The sequence below is a fragment of the Furipterus horrens genome, unplaced genomic scaffold (genome assembly GCF_987537825.1).
Source record: "Furipterus horrens unplaced genomic scaffold, mFurHor1.1.pri manual_scaffold_1, whole genome shotgun sequence".
Lineage (NCBI taxonomy): Eukaryota > Metazoa > Chordata > Mammalia > Chiroptera > Furipteridae > Furipterus > Furipterus horrens.
This window is the reverse complement of record NW_028327171.1, coordinates 112,482,391-112,502,291: the sequence shown is the minus strand read 5'-3', so window position 1 is coordinate 112,502,291 and position 19,901 is coordinate 112,482,391. Positions and strand designations below refer to the sequence as shown.

The following is a 19,901-nucleotide window of genomic DNA, read 5'->3' as shown; positions in this document are numbered from 1 at the left end:
CACCAAGACACATTATAATCAAAATGTCAAAAATTAAGGATAAAGAGAGAATCTTAAAACCAGCAAGAGAAAAGAAGAGAATTATGTACAAAGGGGTCCCAATTAGACTATCAGCTGATTTCTCAAAGGAGACTCTGAAGACAAGAAGGAACTGGTAAGAAATATTCAAAGTAATGGAAAGCAAAAACCTACAGCCACAATTACTCTATCAAGAGAAGCTGTCATTCAGAAGAGAAGGGCAGAGAAAGTACTTCCAGGATGAAGTAAAACTGAAGGAGTTCATTAGATCCAAACCACTGTTATATGAGATGTTAAAGGGACTTGTTTAGAAGAAGGAGGATGAAAACTATGACATTAAAATGAAAACTGTATCACAACAACCAACAAGAGAAGCTAGGGAATCGAAACAAAGGCAAACTAAGTAGGCAACAAGAGTGAAAAAAGAATTATAGGTATGGGGAACATATTGGGGGGAGGTCAGCAGGGAGTGGGGAGAGGGGAAAGGGAGGGAGATGATGCAGGAATTAAGAAGCATAGTAGGAGGGACTGGAGTAGACAGGAAGAGGTTGAGAAGAACTATATGCATAACCAATGGACATGGACTAAAAGGGGGGTACAACTGGAGGGAGGGGCGGCCACCGGGTGGAGGGGAGTAGAGGGAAGGGAAATTGGGACAACTGTAACAGCAAAATCAATAAAACATATTTTAAAAAGTGAAAATGATAAAATTAATATCTCAGAAAGACTATTACTACAATGATAATAGGTAACCTTGGGTTGGGCAGGGAATAGGTTTCTAGCAAAGTACTGTAATGAAGTTGTCTACAGTAGGTGGTTGAGATCAGTCTGAGGTGTGATACAATAATTTGGTAATAGTAAGTGGGATACAAATGTCATCACATCATTCACCTGTTAAAAACTCTTTAATGGCTATCTATCCACTGCAATTCTAAATGATTCACTTGCTCCAGAGAAACAGAATAAGGAATGGAGTTAGAAACAGCCAGTGGAAAACTGTGTATTACGTATAATCATTAGGTTAAAAACACAGGGAGAGGAGTTTATTTTCTATTTACATATAATAAAGAATTCCGACACTCTAGAGTAGTAATCCTTGAAAAAAGGTTCAAAACCAAATCACCAAAAGAGCCTTTTCAGAGCATCTATGCCTGAGTCTTATTCTCCCCCAAAAGTTCTGAGTCAATAGCTCTGGAATAGAATCCAAACAAAGGTATTTTGGAAAAATCTCCCTAACTGATTTTAATGTGCACCTCTGGTTAGAAACTACTTGTTGACTGTATGAATGGTGTCTCAAATAATTATTAAGATAGAAAGAAAACTAAAACATCCTTTTAATATGAAGAGCAAATGCCTTGACACTAAATAATCTGTTAACTTTCTTTCTTAGACTCAAACTCTACTTTCATAACATTGCCATATTTTTACTTCAATGACTGCTACCAGCACTAATGGCCAGAATACAGCTGCTGGATTCAAATCAAAAGAAGTGTCATTGTTACAGCTTTTGGAATCATAGCAAAGCAGTACTAGTAATGAATGCATCAGCACTGCAGTCGCAGGAAAGATTGTACAAAACTTACACAATAAGCTGACTGATAAGCAAAAAATCTCCATAACAGTGTTTTTCAAGTGTGAGTAACAGTTTGAATTAAACAGTTTTGTAATTGGTACAGAATTTTTCTATTGTCATAGCAAGCTTTCTGCCATACTTAAAAGATTGCAGTTTTTAAATAAATACTGTAAAATCAAGATTACTTAATATATTAAAATGTTAGATTCTTTTCAAGAGATTCAGAAATATATAATTACTTTTGCTAAGAATTATTTTTCTAATCAAATGTTTAGAAATAAGTTTATTTCAGATATATATCTTCACACTATATAAAAAGAACTCCTCTGTAAAGTAACACAAGTTATGGATACCAAACAACTTTCATATACAAGTTACATTTTCCATGTCAAACAATGAGGTGTCAGTGGTTATGACTTCTTAACCTCTTATAAAAGGAATTAAGCAAGAAGTGTACAATGCACTCCCATATAATGATCATATAATTTCAATAATTATCAAACCTTTGCCATTCTTATTTCATATAGTCCTATCTCTTTTTGTTGATGTACTTCAAAGCAAATCCAGGTGTTGTATTCTTTTGCTGATCTTTAATAGATAAAGAATTTAACAGAACCTCTTTATCATTATCACACGTAATAATAATTCTTAATAATCTCATGCCTGCTTCATGTTTGACTTTCCCAGACTGTCTCAAAAATGTATTTTTCACAACTGTTCAATATATCTATCATTTTGTACCAAATCTGTAATATACTAAAACCTTTTGCCTCAAAAGTTAATGCTATCCGACTTCAACAACAACGAAAAATGGCAGGAGGCTTACAGCAAGGGTTAGCAAACTTTTCATAAAGAGTCAGATAGTAAACATTAAGCTTTTAGGGCCATACAGTTCCTGTTCCAACTGCTCAATTCTACGGTTGTGGCAAAAAAGCAGCCATAGATAATATGTAAATAAGCAAGTCTGTGTTTCAATTAAATTTATAGACACTAAAATGTAGGCTTTGTATAATTTTTGTGTCATGTAATTTTATCTTTTGTTTTTTTTGGCAACTTTAAAAAATGTAAAAACTTAGTTTACATAGAAGTGACAATATAAATAGCTGCGGGAATGTAAAATATAGAATAGGGAATATAATAAACAACACTGTAATAACTATGCATGGTACCAGGTGGGTACTTGAAATATCATATACTTTTAAAGTATATGATTGCATAACTACTATGCTGTACACCTGGTACTAATAGAAAGTAGTTTTGAATGTAAACTGTAATTGAAAAATACAAATTTAAAAAAGGGAACAACAATCCAATTTGTGGTGACCAGTGCAACAAAGAAGAGGGAGGCTCTCCCTGGCCAGGTAATTTGATTGTCTGGAGTGTTAAGGTTGCGAGCTGAATCCCCAGCCAGGGCGCATACAGGAAACAACCAATGAATGCCTAAATAAGTGGAACAACAAATCAATGTCTGTCTCTCACTCTCTCTCAAAATCAATAAATTAAAAAAAAAATTTTTAATGGGGACTCTTTAAGAATTTCATTAAACCCAGCACAGGGCTTCAAAAGAGTGGGGACCACTCTGACTGTGCATATTACATAAAGTACCTAAAACGATCCTAGTATATTAAGAAGTTTCTAAATATCAGGCATCATTATATTTAGTAGCTAAACAATATTGTATTTGCATAATTTTTCCTATATATAAGCAATCTAATAAGTATCTCTGCTCATAAAACTTTGCATGATTTTCTATTATTCCTTAAAAAAATGCCTAGATGTAAAAATGCTGAAACAAAGGAGATGTATTTTTAAATCCTAAGATATTTTATTATATTGTCCTTTGAAAAAGCTACACCAAACCACAACTTGCCAACAGAAGGACTTTTTCCCTAAAGCTTTCCCAACAATGGAAATTCAATTGTCACTTTGACAAACTGATTCACTTTAGCTTTAAATATTCAGTCTTATTGCATCCTAATAACTTTCATCATTATGATTTCAAAGGCACTTTTGGACATACTGTATAGCAGACTGTATTTTCCAAAGATGGCCACACATGCTCTTTTGCAACATAACCTTGGCATTCATTCTACCATCAAGATGGTGATCCCTGTGACTACTCTAACACAATACAGTAGAAATAATGTTGCATCTGTTCCAAGCTTAGCCCTTGGCCTGGAGCTTCAACTTCCTGTCTCTTAAAAATGAGCTGCCATGTAAGTATAACTCCCCTAACACAAACATGCTGTGCGAAGCCCAAGGTATGTGAAAAGGTCTAGAAAGATGAGATGCCAGGTGAAGAAAGGACAGAAAGACCAAGGAGTACCAGAACACCAGAACAAGCCATAATGAAAGTGAACTGTCCAACCTCAGCTACTCAATTGTCATAACATGGATCAGAGATGAACCATCTAGCAGAGACTTTTCCAGACTCCTGACTCACCAATCTTAAGCACAATAAAATGGTTATTTTAAGTCACTAAATTTTAGCTAGGTTTGTTACAGAGCAATAGATAATCAGAACATGATTTAAAGTAAGCACTAATAAAAATTTAAGATCACATATCTACAAATCAATGTGTACTTCAAAGGTTACCTTAGGAAAAAACACTTATTTTAATTATATTAGAATTGCTAAAAGCATCTTAAGACCAATTATTTTCTAATAACTTAAGGGACCTTTGTTTCTTTTTTTTTCAAATATCTCATTTTGAGTCAGGTGCTCCAGGGACAACAGTTTCCAAAAGACTATCTTAGCCCTGGCCGGTGTGGCTCAGTTGGTTGGGTGTTGTCCTGCAAACTGAAAAGTCACTGGGTTAGATTCCTGGTAAGGGCACATTCCTGAGTTGTGGGTTCAGTCCCCGGTTGGGACCTATGCAGAGACAACCAATGTTCTCTCCATCTTTTTCTCCCTCCCTTCCCCTCACTCTAGAATCAATAAAAGAACAAAAATTATATTTTAAAAAGAGTGTCTTAGATTTTCATAACAGACAACTGAAATATTAAGAATTTATCATGGTAACAGAATGAGACTTCTTAAATTTTCTATACAACTACAAGAAGCATTAATTCTCTGAATAGTTCAGTTTGTGAAATTAAATATAATATTTCCTTAGAAACCTCATTATAAATATTCTATTAGCCTAGAAACAGACTAGTCATAGTGTCAAGAATGATGACAACCCTGGCTGCTGCGGTTCAGTGGATTGAGCGTCGGCCTGTGAGCCAAGTGTCGCTGGTTCGATTCCCAGTCAGGGCACATGACTAGGTTGCACGTCAGGTCGCCAGTTGGGGGCACGAGTGAGAGGCAACCACACAGTGATGTTTCTGTCCCTCTCTTTCTCCTTTCCCCTCTCTCTAAAAAAAAATAAATACATAAACAAACAAACAAATAATTAAAAAAAGAAAAGAATGATGACAACTACACAAGAGGACCTGAAGATTTTGGTTTACCTTACTTACAGTAAGTCCTCACTTAACATCATCAGTAGGTTTTTGAAAACTATGATTTTAAGTGAAATGGGTAACAAAACCAATTTTACCATAAGCTAATTGATACCAACAAGAGTTAAGTTCCTCTGGCATAGTTTTGGTCACAAAGACAACACCAAACTTCTAAATAAAGACCCAAAACACTTCAAATATTAAACACTGAAATAAATGTGAGCTATACATACATTTAAGGAAGATGAACAACTGGGGTGATCACTTCGTAAGTTATATAAATGTCTAATCATGGGGTTGTGCACCTGAAACTAATATAATATTGCCCGTAAACTATAATTTAAAAATTAAAAAAAAAATTTTTTTTTCAAGAAAGATGAATAAAACTAAGTAAGGTCATTATTTTCCAACTGCTGATTACAGTTCAGGGTTACAGGTGGCCAGAGCCTATCCCAGCATCTGAGGGCACAAGGCAGGAACCAGCCCTGGAGCAGACACCCTTCTATCACAGGGCACACAGGCACACTCACACACTCCCACACCCACACCCACTCCCACGCAAACTGGAACAACTGAGACACGCAAATTCACCTCACACGCACATCTTTGGGCGGTGGAAGAAAACTAGAGGACCAGAAAAAACCCACACAGACAAGGAGTGAACATGCAAACTCCAAACTGACAGCAGCACTAGAGGAAATCAATGATTTTCCTCACTGAATGAATCAATGTTATTCAAGGACCTGTTGTACCACGTGTTGAGGGAAAATTTAAACAAGCACTAGCAGCTGTCATATATTACAGTTTTGCAATTCAGCAATAATAAACGGGAAAATTCCTAAAATAAAAATTATAGTATGTTATGTGAAAATGAAGAATGTATGACTATTTTATGAGAATAATTTTTGGCAATAAAAGTCTGTACTCTAACTAATGTGCGCAAAGAATTGCTCTGAGTGAGAGTGAAAAGATAAAAAGACACTGGTAGTCTCTGTACCAAAGAGCTTATAATCTAAAAGGATGAGTGGGATGGAATCACATCTGTTTTTAAGATAAAATTACAAAAGGCTAAACAGAACTGCCAATTCTACTTAACGGCTCCACTTTGGAATCTACTATGTATTTTAAATTTAACAAATACAAAAACAGAATTCTTAATTTTAACAAAAACTTTTTCCTCCCTTGCCTTCCCCTTATTAGTAAACAATACCTCCATCCAGACAAAAAATGTTTTCTTCTTCCTTCCCTGTAAAAAATTCAACAGCAATTCTTATTGATTCTACCACAGAAATTATCTCCACTATTTCTCAAGTCATCTCCTATCTGGACTAGCCTAAAAAGTAGTTTCCTGTAATGCAGTGGTTCTCTTCCTTCCTAATGCCATAACCCTTTAATACAGTTCCTCATGTTGTGGTGACCCCCAACCATAAAATTATTTTCGTTGCTACTTCATAACTGTAATTTTGCTACTGTTATGAATCATAATGTAAATATCTGATATGCAGGATGTATTTTGATTGTTACAAATTGAACATAATTAAAGCATAGTGATTAGTCACAAAAACAATATGTAATTATATATGTTTTCCGATGGTCTTAGGCAACCCCTGTGAAAGGGTTGTTCGACCCCCAAAGGGGTCATGACCCACAGATTGAGAACTGCTGCTGTAATGGCTTTCTTAACTAGTCTCTCTACAACCACTCTCACTCCTTCACAACCCATTTTTCAAACAGTGGACAAAATGTTTTAAAAATATAAGCCTTATCACTTCTCACTACTGCTAAAAGCTTTCCAATGGCTCCCTATTACATTAATCATAAAATCCAAACTGCTTACTATGGATGACTTATAAAGCCTAATATGATCTAGGCTTCATCTGTCTGAACTTATCTTCTACCATTTTTTCTCTTGCTCACTCTGCTTCAGCCTACATAAACCTTCTTTTTCATAAATGAAGATCAAGCTCCTTCCCACCTCAAGACCTTTGATCTGCAAGCCTCCTCCAGCCCCTTGTTCCCAACCTATGGCACCAGTGATCAAACTGCATTGTCAACAGAAAGACAAACAAATTTTATGAGATTCCTGATGGAAATGACACATTACATCACCACCTATGAGTTTCCTTACCAAAAATGTTTAAACTGAATCTATCTAAAGGAAAAACATCAGACAAACTCAGAAAGTGGGATATCCTACAAGAAAAAATTAACATGATATTGTTAGCTATAATATTATATAGAATCCAGAAAAGTGAGAGAACAACACATCCAAAACAGGAATAAACAATAATATCTTCATAAGACATATAATGCAACCATATTTTAAAATCATATTACCTTCCTAACAATATTGAAAATTCATAACACACTGTATTATTAAATAAAAACAGCAAGGCTACCAAAAATCTGCACTTTGATTATAAGAAGGTAATATGTAAACGAATGGACATAGACTAGATCTTTGGCAATACTGCAATCGAGCTGAGTTGAGACTTTTGGGGATGTTTTGCACGTGGGACAGAGATAAATCTTTGGGAGCCAGAGGGTGGAATGGAAATAGTACACAAGGAGTCAAAGCAGCTCTACCCGATACAGAGAAACAAACACAGAAAGGCTGCCAAATAGAGAAGGGCAAAAAAATATGGCCCAAATGAAAGAAGAGACAAAACCCCAGGAAAAAAAAAAAGAAAAAAGAAATGGAACGGAGATAGTTAACCTCTCAGATACAGAACTCAGAACACTGGTGATCAGGATGCTCATAAAAATGATTGAGTATGACCACAAAATAAAGAGAGCAATGAAGATTATATAAAGTGAAATAAAGAAAACTATAAGAGGAACCAACAGTGATAGGAAGAAAGCTGGGATTCAAATCAACGACTTGGAACAAAAGGAAGAAATAAGCATTCGCCTGGAGCAGAGACAAGAAACAAGAATTGAAAAAAAATGAGGAGAGGATTAGGAACCTCTGGGACAACTTTAAAAGTGCCAACATCCAAATCATACAGATGTCAGGAAGAAAAGAAAAAGAGGAAGAAATTGAAAATTTATTTGAAAAAATAATGGAGGAAAACTTCCCTAACTTGGCAAAGGAGAAACTCATACAAGTCCAGAAAGCATAGAGGTCCAAACAAGTTGGACCCAAGAGGATCACACCAAGAAACATCATAATTAAAATGCCAAAGGCTAAAATAAAGAGAATCTTAAAAGCAGCATGAGAAAAGCAGAGAGTTACCTACAAAGGGGTGCCTATAGGACTATCAGCTGATTTCTCAAAAGAAACTTTGCAGGCAAGAAAGGGCTGGCAAGAAGTATTCAAACTGATGAAAAATCAAAGACCTACAGTCAAGATTACTCTATCCAGCAAAGATATCACTTGGAATGGAAGGGCAGATAAAGTGCTTCCCAGACAAAGCAAAGCTAAAAGAGTTCATTGTCACCAAGTCATTATTATTTGAAATGTTAATGGAACTTATTTAAGAAAAGGAAGATCAAAATTATGAACATTAAAATGACAACAAACTCACAACTATCAACAACTGAATCTGAAAAATAAAAACAAAAACTAAGCAAACAACCAGAATAGGAACAGAATCATAGGTATGGGGATCATTTGGAGGGTTATCAGCTGGGAGGGGGAAGGGGGAGGAAAGGGGAAATGGTGCAGGGACTAAGAAGCATAATTGGTAGGAACAAAATAGACAGGGGGAAGTTAAGAATAATATAGGAAAAGATGAAGTCAAAGAACTTACATGCACAACCCGTGGATATGAACTAAGGAGTAGGAAGGAATGCTGAAAGGAAGAAGGGAAAAAAATTGGGGAAACTGTTAAGAGCATAATCAATACTTTAAAAATATTATTATATGGTTTTTGTCCTTTGTGCTATTAATAATATATATTACACTGCTTGATTTTTGCATCATAGGACAAAAATCCCATCTGGTCATGGTATACAATCCTTTTTATATGTTGCTATATTTAGTTTACTAATATTCTGTTGATGATTTTTATATCTGTATTCATAAGGGATATTTGTCTGTAGTTCTCTTGTGATATCTTTGGCTTTGATAGCAGGGTAATACTAGCCTTACAGAATGAGTTAAGAAGTGATACCTTCTATTCATGGAAGAGTTTGTGAAGGATTCTTGTTCATTCATCTTTAAATAGTTGGTAGAATTCATCAGTGAAGCCATCTTGGCTTGGGCTTTTTTTCTGGAAGTTTTTAAATTACTAATTCAATCTCTTTATTTATTTAATTTTCTATCCTCACCCAAAGACATGCTGATTTTGGAAAGGGGAAGTGAGGGAAAGAGAAGGACAGAAATACCAATGTGAGAAACATCAACTGGTTGCCTCTCCTACGCAACCCAGTCAGGGAACAAACCCACAGCCTAGGTATGTGCCCTGACCAGAATCAAATCCCCAATCTTGGAACATTTACAGGACAATGCTCCAAACAACCAACCCACACTGGCTGGAGCTCTTTATTTTTTATAATCTATTTAGACATTCTATTTCTTCTTAAGTCAGTTTCAGTAGCTTATGTCTTTCTAGGAAAATATTCATCTAATTTAACTAATTTATTAGTTCAGAAGTCAAAGTATTCTTTTATAATCCTTATTTCTATAAGACTAGTGGTATCCCCTCTTTCATTCCTGAATTTAGTAATTTGAATTTTCTCCTTTTTTTCTTGGTCTAGCTAAAGATTAGTTAATTCTGTTGATCTTCTGAATAACCAATTTTTGGTTTCACTGATTTTCTCTATTGTTCTTCTACTTTATTCTTTCACTTATTTCTAATCTGGTCTTTTATTCTTTTTAATTTCCTCCCTTTCCCTGCTTTGAAATTAGTTTGCTCTTCTTTTTCTAGTTTAAAATGGAAGGTTAGATCGCTGATTTGAGATCTTCCCTCTTTTTTAATGTAGTAGTGTTTCTAGGTATAAATTCCCCTCTAAGCACTTTTGCCAACCCCATAAGTTTGATATGTTGTATTAATATTTTTGTTTTCAGTAGTTACTAATTTCCACGTGATTTCTTCTTTGATACGCTGGTTACTTATGAGTGTGTTGCTTAATTTCCATATATCTGTAAGTCTTTCAAATTTTCTTCTGTTATTGATTTCTAATTTCATTCCATTGTAGCCAAAGATACATTCTGTATAATCCCTTTTAAATTTACTGAAACTTATTTAATTGTGTAACATATGGTCTATGCTAGAAAACAAGAATGTGAACTCTGCTATTGTTGTATGAAAGTTCTATAAATCTCTATTAAGTGCTTTTAAATGATACTGTTGTTCACATCTTCTATTTCCTTGTTGAACATCTGCCTAGTTGTTCTACCCATTACTCAAAGTATTTACTATGTCCCCAACTACTACTGTTGAATTGTCTATTTCTCCCTTCATTTTGTCAGTTTTTGCTTCATGTATTTTGGGGGTCTGCTAAGCACCTAAGTTTATAAGTGTTATATCCTCCTAATGGATTGACCTTTATATCATTATAATGTCCTTTACCTCTACTAATTTTTGTCTTAAAATCTATATTATCTGATATTAGGATAGTTATCCCAGCTCTCTTTGGATACTTTCTGCATGGTTTATCTTTTTCTATCCTATTACTTTCAACCTATTTGTGTTTAAAACTAAAGTATGTCTCTTGTAAACTGAAAATAGTTTAATCATCAGTGAAATTTTACATAACAAAAAGTTTAAGATAATATGACCAAAATAGAAAAGACATATCCTCCTCTGAAATTGAGGAAACTACTGTAAAGAAAAAAATTTCAAGAATAGCTATTAAATTTTTAGAAAAAAAAAAAAAGAAAATTTAAAAACACAGTAACAAGGGAAAACTTGTCCCATCAGATGTCATAATAGACTATAAAGTATTACAACTAAAATATTAATGGCATTTGCAGAATACATAAATACATTATGGAAAAAGGCAGAATCCAGAAAAAGACTCATCTTGTATGTGTGTATGTATATGTGCATGTGTATAATTTTAAGTCAAAAGAGAAAGGATCAATTAGTCAATAAAAGGTATTACAAGTGACTTTCATTAAGAAAAAATAAAATTATCTCCCCTACTCAAAACTAAAATCTATTAAACTAAAAGTCACTATAAAACAATACAAAAATATCCTATAATAATAAGATAGGTGAGGATTTTATAGGTAACAGACAAAAGTTGGGTTTTTTAAATTTTTTATTTATTGACTTTTAGAGAAAGAGAGAGAAAACAACATCAATTTGTATGTCCACTTATTTATGCATTCATTGGTTGACTCCTGAACGCACCCCACCAGGGATCTTGCATTGAAACAACCAACTGAGTGAGCTATCTGACCAGGACAAGTCAGTTTTTAAATATTTGTATAATAAAAGACACCATATACAAACTTAATGGAAATTAATTAATGCAATTAAAGCCTCTGGCTTCAGAGATAGTATAAAAGAGTGAATTTACTTTCAGGTCCACCATTTGAAAGTCCACCATCAAGAAAGTCAATTTAACTTCTCAAAATCCCAGTAGGGGAGTTTTTAAACATATTTTTTAAATCCTCACCTGAGGTTATGTTTATTGATTTTGGAGACAAAGAAAGGGAGAGAGAAAAACATCAATACATCAGAGCCATAACCTAGGTATGTGCTCCTGACTAAAAACTGAACCCACAGCATTTTGGTGGACAGGAGGATGCTCTATCCAACAGAACCACCCAGCCAGGGCAGATTTTTTAAACATTTTTATCTATCTATTTTTTAACTGTTATTCTATAACATTTGTCCCAATTTTTGCCCCTTTGCCCTCCTCCACCCAGCCTGCCCCCACAGCTCCCACAGTCAATCCCCACACCGTTGTCCATGTCCATGGGTCATTCATATATTATTTGACTAGTCCCTTCCCCTTCTTTCTACCATTATCCTCCTTCCCCTCTACTGCCGCAGCTGCTGTCAGTTCCATGCTTCATGTCTTTGTTTCTATTTTGCTCGTTAGTTTATTTTGTTTATTAGATTCATCCACATAATCATATCAATAGGTGGTAAAAAAAGCATTTGATAAAATCCAGGACCCATTTATGATCAAAATGTTCAGCAAAGTGGGAATGGAGGGAGCATACCTCAACTTAATAAAGGCCATACAGGGGAAACCTATTGCCAACATCATACTCAATGGGCAAAAACTACAGGCTTGTCTGCTCTCACCACTCCTATTCAACATAGTACTGGAAGTCCTAGCCACAGTGATCAGACATGGAAAAGAAATAAAAGGCATCCAAATTGGGAAGGAGGAAGTAAAGCAGTCATTGTTTGGAGACGAAAAGATAGTGTACATAGAAAACCCTAGACCTTCACCAAAAACTACTCGATCTAATAAGTGAATTTAGCAAAGCAGCAGGATACAAAGTGAATATTCAGAAATTGATGGCATTTTTGTATACCAACAATGAACTATCAGAAAGAGAAACTGAAAAAAATCCCATTTACTACAGCAACAAGAAAAAATAAAGTATCTATGAATAAATTAATCAAGGAGATAAAAGACCTATACATACTTGAAAAACTATAGAATACAGTATTCTCTCACTTATTGCGGGTATTACGTTCTAGACCCCCCTCTGTGAATAGGTGAAAATCCGCAAAGTAGGAACCTTACATTTATTTTAGTATTTATATATATTTTAAGGCTTTATAAACCCTTCCCACACACTTATAAACCGTTCCCAGCCCCTTATTAACCTTTCTCACTTCCTTATTAACCTTTTCCACACTTTTATAAACACTACTTATGTTCTTAAACATATTCTACACTCTTAAACCTACGTAACTTCAACAACATACATATACAGTACCGCAAAACCCCGTGATATAGCAAAAAATCCATGATAAATCATTAAATATAGTACTTAAAAAAAACCCACAATACAGTGAGGCCACGATAAGTGAATCACGAAATAAAGAGGGACTACTGTACTTAAGAAAGAAACTGAGGAAGATACAAATAAATGGAAGCATATACCGTGTTTATGGACTGGAAGAATTAATATTATTGAAATTGTCCATACTACCCAAAGCAATCTACTGATTCAATGCAATCCCTATTAAAATACCATTGGCATACTTCACTGATCTAGAACAAATACTCCAAAAATTTATATGGAACCAAAATAAAGCATTTTTACAATGAGGATAAGCCATGGCTGATGTGGCTCAATGGATTGAGTGCCAGCCTGTGAACCAACTGGGAGTGCAACAGGCAACCACACGTTGATGTTCCTTTCCCTTTCTCCTTCTCTTCCCCTCTCTCTAAAAATAAATAAATGAAACCTTAAAAATAAAATAAAATAAAAATGAGAGTAATAATTCCTACCTTGCAATACTGTATATTTTAACATTAAATGAGAAAGTAACCATAAAAAAAATCTAGTATTAAGCCCTGGCTGCTGTGGCTCAGTTGATTGAGCGTTGGCCTGTGAGCCAAGTGTCGCTGGTTCGATTACCACTCAGGACACATGACTAGGTTGCATGTCAGGTCCCCAGTTGGGGGTACGAGTGAGAGGCAACCACACAGTGATGTTTCTGTCCCTCTCTTTCTCCTTTCCCCTCTCTCTAAAAATAAAATAAATGAACAAAGTAATTTTTTAAATAATCTAGTATAGGTCGGCACATAATAAAAGTTTGCTTTTCCTTATTTCAACTTAAGTTGATATTACATTAAATGAAGAAATAGAAGCTACAGTGAGGAATAATATAGCAGGATTCCTGTATTTTGGTTCATAACTATTTGTGATCAACTATTGAGTTGATCACAAAGTCCATCATGTTGTTTTCATAAAATAAAAGACACATTTTTCATTTTCACCAATAGTTTATTTGGATATTATGAGTATGTGGCTATCTCCTGCTATTGGTTTCTAAGGGGTATAGGCCAGAGGTGCTGTTAAACATCTTCCAATGTATAAGACAGCCCCATAGCAAAGAATTATTGGGCCAAAATGTCAACAGTACCAAGAAACTTCACAAACCACTTTTGACACATTCGATTAGTCACAGCACCTTCTCCATACACTGCACAAATATTTATTTGTGTTTCAGTTGTGTTTTTACCTTTCTTAAAATAATAGAGCATAATATGTACAGCAAAAATGTTGTGTATTTTCTCCCATTTTCAATATTAAAATAGCTGTATAAAAAGTCACCAATTTTGATAAATTTTGTTTAAATTTAAACACACACTTATTAAGCCCTGGCTGGTGTGGCTCAGTGGATTGAGCACCGTCCTGGGAACCAAAGGGTCACTGGTTCAATTCCCCGTCAGGGCACATGCGTGGGTTGCACACCAGGTCCCCAGTTGCAGGTATGCGAGAGGCAACCACACATTGATGTTTCTCTCCCTCTCTTTCTCCCTTCCTTCCCCTTTTCTCTAAAAATAAAATCTTTAATAAATAAATAAATAAATGCACACATATGACAGCTGTCACAATATAATTCAATCTAACAACTGTTTCAAATGAAGTTAAAGACAACTAAGCACTACTAGAGCCATCATATGTAAAAACGAAACAAACTTTTTGGCCAAGCCAATACTTCATAATTCAATTCTACCATCTCTGAGATGAAAACATATTTTTCTTCATCCTTTACCCACTATATGTATTTTCACATATAAAATGTCAGTTGCTAAGAGTGTATCTGTTCCAAAGGTGAAAGCTAAAGTGGCAGAGCAACCAGGATTGGCACCAGCTTAACAGCAAAACAGAAGTAAAAATATTGTTTACATTTTATTACAATACTTTCACCCATTAAGAACTTTTGCACCAAAACATTTTAAGATTTTTATCCTAAGTTATTGAACAAGGATCATAACTGAAATAAAATCTACAAACAAAAACTCTTCAGAATGGTGTACAATAAGCATTGTTAAGAATAAAAACTAAATAAATGTGTCAGATAAAGACTGAGGTGTTTGAAGGCCTGCTAATGTTAATATTTTTATTTTTGAGTATTGTTCAGACCAAAAATCTTTCACTAAAAACTGATTAATCCAACTTTGTTTCAAGCAAAATATTCACTTACTAATGAACTATGATTACATATAGGAAAAGCATAATTTGTACTAAAATTTTACAAAATTTTAAAGATTTTATTTATTTTTAGAGAGGGGAAGGGAGGGGGGAAGAGAAGGAGAGAAACATCAATGTGTGTTTGCCTCTTTTGCGCCCCCAACTGGGGACCTGGTCCACAACCCAGGCACACTGGGAATCGAACCAGTGACCCTTTGGTTTGCAGTCTGGTGCCCAATCCACTGAGCCACACCAGGCGGGGCAAAAATTTAAAAAGCAGCTCCACAGTCAATTATAGCCCAAATTCAAACTTCAACAAATGTTTGTCAAAATGGAAAACTCCCACCTTAAAAAAGTACACTTAGACATTTACGTTCTTGTAGATTTTTAGATGAACAAGATTTCAACCTTTAGAAGGGTTTCTAAAAAAACTAAAAAGGCAACCCAAAATTACATATTGAAATATGCCTTCCCATCAAAAGGGGAAAAAAAAGTTCATTGGCATGTAAAAGTAACCACTGACTTCATTCAAACGACTAAGATAATGCTACAAGATCCTTCTCCCCTTATATTAACCAGTCCTCCTCAGGCTTTTCTTATCAATTTAACAGGAAAAATTTCAAATTTTTCTTCAGCAAGGTTTGCCTTTTGTGGATATAACAGCACCCAAGGCAGTTATATCCACATGACAAACTTAAATGCAACAAGATTCATTTATGAATTAAAATAAAAATAGGTATTAACTTAAAAGCAACATAATAGATCAGGAAACTACAATGAATAAATAGGGTAGCTGCCTTGTTATCAGAAAACAAGCCCAGCCCTCAGAAATCTTCTGTTTTGATATGAAAGTTTTACTATATCACTCTTAAAAGTTAAATTTCTCTTATACATAAAATGTACGTATAAAATGACTTCTGAAATAGTCTTTTAAAAACTAGGAATGTAAGCTATGAGACCTTTTATTTTTTGGTATTCTTCCCTCTGATGTAGTTCCAAAAATATATATGATACTGGAATTCTTTGAATCTTGGTTTTTCTTCCCAAATCGCAGCCAACAGTAATTGGTATACTGGAAACAACCCTTAAAAATCTCTAATATCTTAATTAAAACAGGATATTATATCCAAATTTAATAAAACTTCACTATAATATTCATACAACTTAATCAGTATCTTTTCTCTTATTTTATATTCAATAATTCCTTTACTTCAAAAACAAAGACATTATATGGTTTTGATCACCAGTGGCTACAGCTTTCCAAGTCACTTCTCTCAACTTATTTTAATCAAATTTAAAATGTGGAAGAAACTGAACAAAAGCCATATTCTCTAGGAGGAAAATACTGTGATTATCGCAGTTTAAAAAAAATGAGTAACTGACTCATTAATAAAAATTTCACAAAAGCAGAATTTTATAAGGCAAACTTTAAAAATTAATTCATTTGCCACACGGTCCTGGAATCTAATCTCTGTGTCCTCTGAGACCTTCAATTCACATAGAACATGAAAGTTTCAAAAACTAATACCAATAACAGCAATCAAACCAGGTGCAGCTTTTTACAAGCAACATCCCTAAGCTCCAAATAAAATTACGAACAAATCAAAAATAAAAGGTCAAAACTAGAAAGTGTTCTTGAATTTTCTCTTAGAAATAGGAGTTCCTTGATTTTACAAGTTTGCTTTTCACTGAAAAAGGAATGGGAAATCTAATTAACAGCGATAAGGATGAGAACAGTTAGTCCCCAAGCAAAAGATGCAAGAGTTTACAATGCAGGCTTGGCCTAGAGATCACACACACACACACCACCACCCACCCTCAGTTTTCTGGGGAAGCTTTCAAGAAATGCCACTGTCTAATTGAAGCTTTAAAGCCTTTTTTTTTTTTTTTTTAAGGACTCAAGCCAGTCTTATTCCTTTAAATACATTATAAAATACAACGTAGCAAAACTCGATTTTCCAAAACAATGCAAGAATTTCCTATGATGCCCGTAAAGAAAGAGCATGTACTCTGGACACCCTCAGGACTGCCGCCTCTCACACGGGAGGGAGAGCTGCCCATGAGAACAGCAGTGCCAGCACGTCGGTTTCTGTGACAGATCGGCTGGGAGCATCCAGCTGTGATCCGGGGCTAACCCGGGCTGACGCTGCTGGAAGAGGAACGTAAATGCAACCTTTGAGTCCTCCTACTTCCGTTCTCAAAACAGAAATGCACTATTTCTCCTGCTCCTCACCCCTCAGCCCAATACCTCTCGATAGCGATGCCCACCTTCAAAAAGCTTAAGCGGAAAGCAAAGCAGATAGGCTCGGACCAGAGTCGACAGAATGTGTACAGTAGTTGGTCAAAGTGCTTCCATCCCCCACGCCGGTGCAAATCACCCGCCAGCACCTTCCTGAGAGCCCCTCTGGCAGGGGAAACGCAAGCAACTTAAGTCGACGTCCCATTTCACGGCCCCCCACTACTTCCTCCACGGGGTAAGGGGAGCGGAAAAGCGCAAAGAGGAACTAAATGAACGCAAGAGTGCCCTGCAAGCTCCCTTAAAGAGGGAGTGGGGGGTGGAAACGGAGGCGCGGAAGAAAGGGGAAAGGAAGAGCTGCAAGAGGCAGGGGACGAGAGCGCAGGTCAGAAAAGGGCACAAGTCTTCGGAGACACGGCTGCACCCCAGCCCCAGTCCGGGGAGCACAGCGGGTGGGCCCGGCCTCTGGGTGGCTTCGCCCGGGTCGGAGAGTTAGGGAGGGGGATGAGGAGTCAACGTCCCGCTCCCCGCCAGCAGCTCAGGAAGAGTCGGTCGGCGCTGCTGTGCCACCTCCAGGTCGGGAGCGGAGAAAAATGCCGCTCGCCCCGTCCGAAGGAGTGGGCTGCCGGGCCCTCCGCGCGTTCCGCCCTCCGGCTTTCACGCCTCCCACCACCGGGAGAGGCAGCTTCCGAGTGACGCCGACCGGGCGCCGGGCGGCCGCACCAGTTACCTGAAGCGAGGCGAGTCCTTCAGACACTCTTCGAAATCCACCGTCATCTTCATCCTGCCTCTGTCTCGCCTAGCCGGCGGCACTGAAGGGGCTTAAGGAGCTGCGGGAGCGGCCAGGCTGGGTACCCAGACGGCTACGGCGGGCGCACGGCCGCGACTAGTGTTGCCCAGAGCTGAGCAGGGAGCCTTGTCCGAGGGTCATAGCAGCCACGAAGGCAGCGGCAGCAGCGATGGCTAGTCAGGCCCCTCTTCCTCCCACCCCACAGCAGAGCGCCGGCCTCAGGGAAACGGCCGGGGAGTGACAGCTTCAGCCAGCCAGCCACAAACCCAGCAGCCAATGGGCGGGGCTCCCGGCAGCACCGCCTGCAGCGCTCTGGCAACGTAACTGAGCGACAATGACCTGAGCCAATGAGCAGAGCAACCGTGGATGCCTTCTTGCCCCATGCGTTCCCGAGGGCCAACCGGGAATGCGCAGGCATCGCCAGGCGGGACGCACCGGTTGCTGGGAGGCCGGCTGCTGCGGCTCCTTGGGAAGGAAGTCACGTGTCTGCGCAGTGGGCTTCCTCCGAGCCGCGGCCTCTTCTGCTTCTCCAGCCTCGCCCTGTTGAGCTGCCAACGTCGAGGAGCCGCCTTCGGCAGGTCTTAGCAAGAAGAGTTGCTTTTTAAGGCTGCTTTGGCAGAAATCTGAAGTACTTAGGAGAAATTATAAAAGGAAGAGAAAGATAGGCTAACCCACCGCTCCCTTTCGGTTTAAAGAAACTGAAACCAGTAAAGAAGCGAGGGTAAAAGTTAATTTTAAAATCCGTCTTTCAGTTACTGGCTTCATCGCTTAATTTAGAAATCTCTCCCATGTAATCTTTTTATATAACCAGAGACTGCTTCCCGAAGGAGCTCGCATTTAGGGTGGGCATCGAAAGATCAGAAGGATTCAGACAGGTATGAGAGGTAGGGCGTTTTGTGCGGAGGAACCGTTCTCAAAACCACAGAAGACATTCCTCCTTACACCTTTCTGTAGGTAGCCTTCGCCAGTTCTAAGATTATACGGTCCTGAAAATCAGGCTCACTTCAACTTGCAGCACCTGCACCATGGATACATTATATTTAAATGTATACTTTTTAAACCCAAACTAAAGTATAAATGCATCCATAAAAATGCACATGTAGGGTGTTCTAACAGCATAGTGGCTTTGAGTGACAGCGGGAAGGCAAACTCCCTGGATTATACCTTTCTCACTCCAAAATGAATATAACACCTCTAATCTAATAGAATTGTCCTGAGGCTGAAATAGGTAAGACCTCTAAAGGTTCTTAACACAGTGCCACATACTAATCAGTCAGTAAATGTTAACTTGGTTTCTCTTTTTTAAATAGAATTGCATATTCCTGGAATCTACACAGCTTCTCTTTAAAACTAGAAACGATCGACACTCAAATGTTAAGTGTTCTGAAACACTTCAGTTAATCAGACCAACTTCTAGATTTATAACATATGTCAAATTTAGAAATTGAGTTGGCCATTTCTACATTTAATTGAATTCGTGATGCATAACAACGAATCTGTATATACAATAATTTACTCTTTTAACACAGTGTAACCTTTTGGAAGATGCCTAAAGTGACACTTTGGGATTCAAATTAAACTGCATTACAGCATCAATACAAATAACTAAGCTAAATATCAAATTAACATTTTTCTGTTTTCTAAATTTATATATACCCATTTAATGATAGCAATTTCACATTTTTCTTCTCTGTCCCATGGTAGCGCAAGCATTACAGGGTGTCAATGGTAAGATATATCCTAAATTAAGAAATATTAAGAACCCTGAGCTCAG

General features: G+C 36.9%; 1 protein-coding gene across 3 annotated transcripts in view; it reads right to left on the bottom strand.

Annotated features, from left to right (window-relative positions):
- Positions 1 to 18,343, bottom strand: part of ACAP2 (ArfGAP with coiled-coil, ankyrin repeat and PH domains 2) — a 143,894-nt gene extending 125,551 nt beyond the window's left edge. For all 3 annotated transcript variants that reach the window (XM_090278657.1, XM_090278664.1, XM_090278673.1), the window contains exon 1: positions 18,068 to 18,343. In XM_090278657.1, the coding sequence (XP_090134783.1) occupies positions 18,068 to 18,120 (53 nt within the window). In that variant the 5' untranslated portion in view covers positions 18,121 to 18,343. The remainder of the gene's footprint in view (positions 1 to 18,067) is intronic.
- Between the last annotated feature and the right edge of the window lie 1,558 nt (positions 18,344 to 19,901).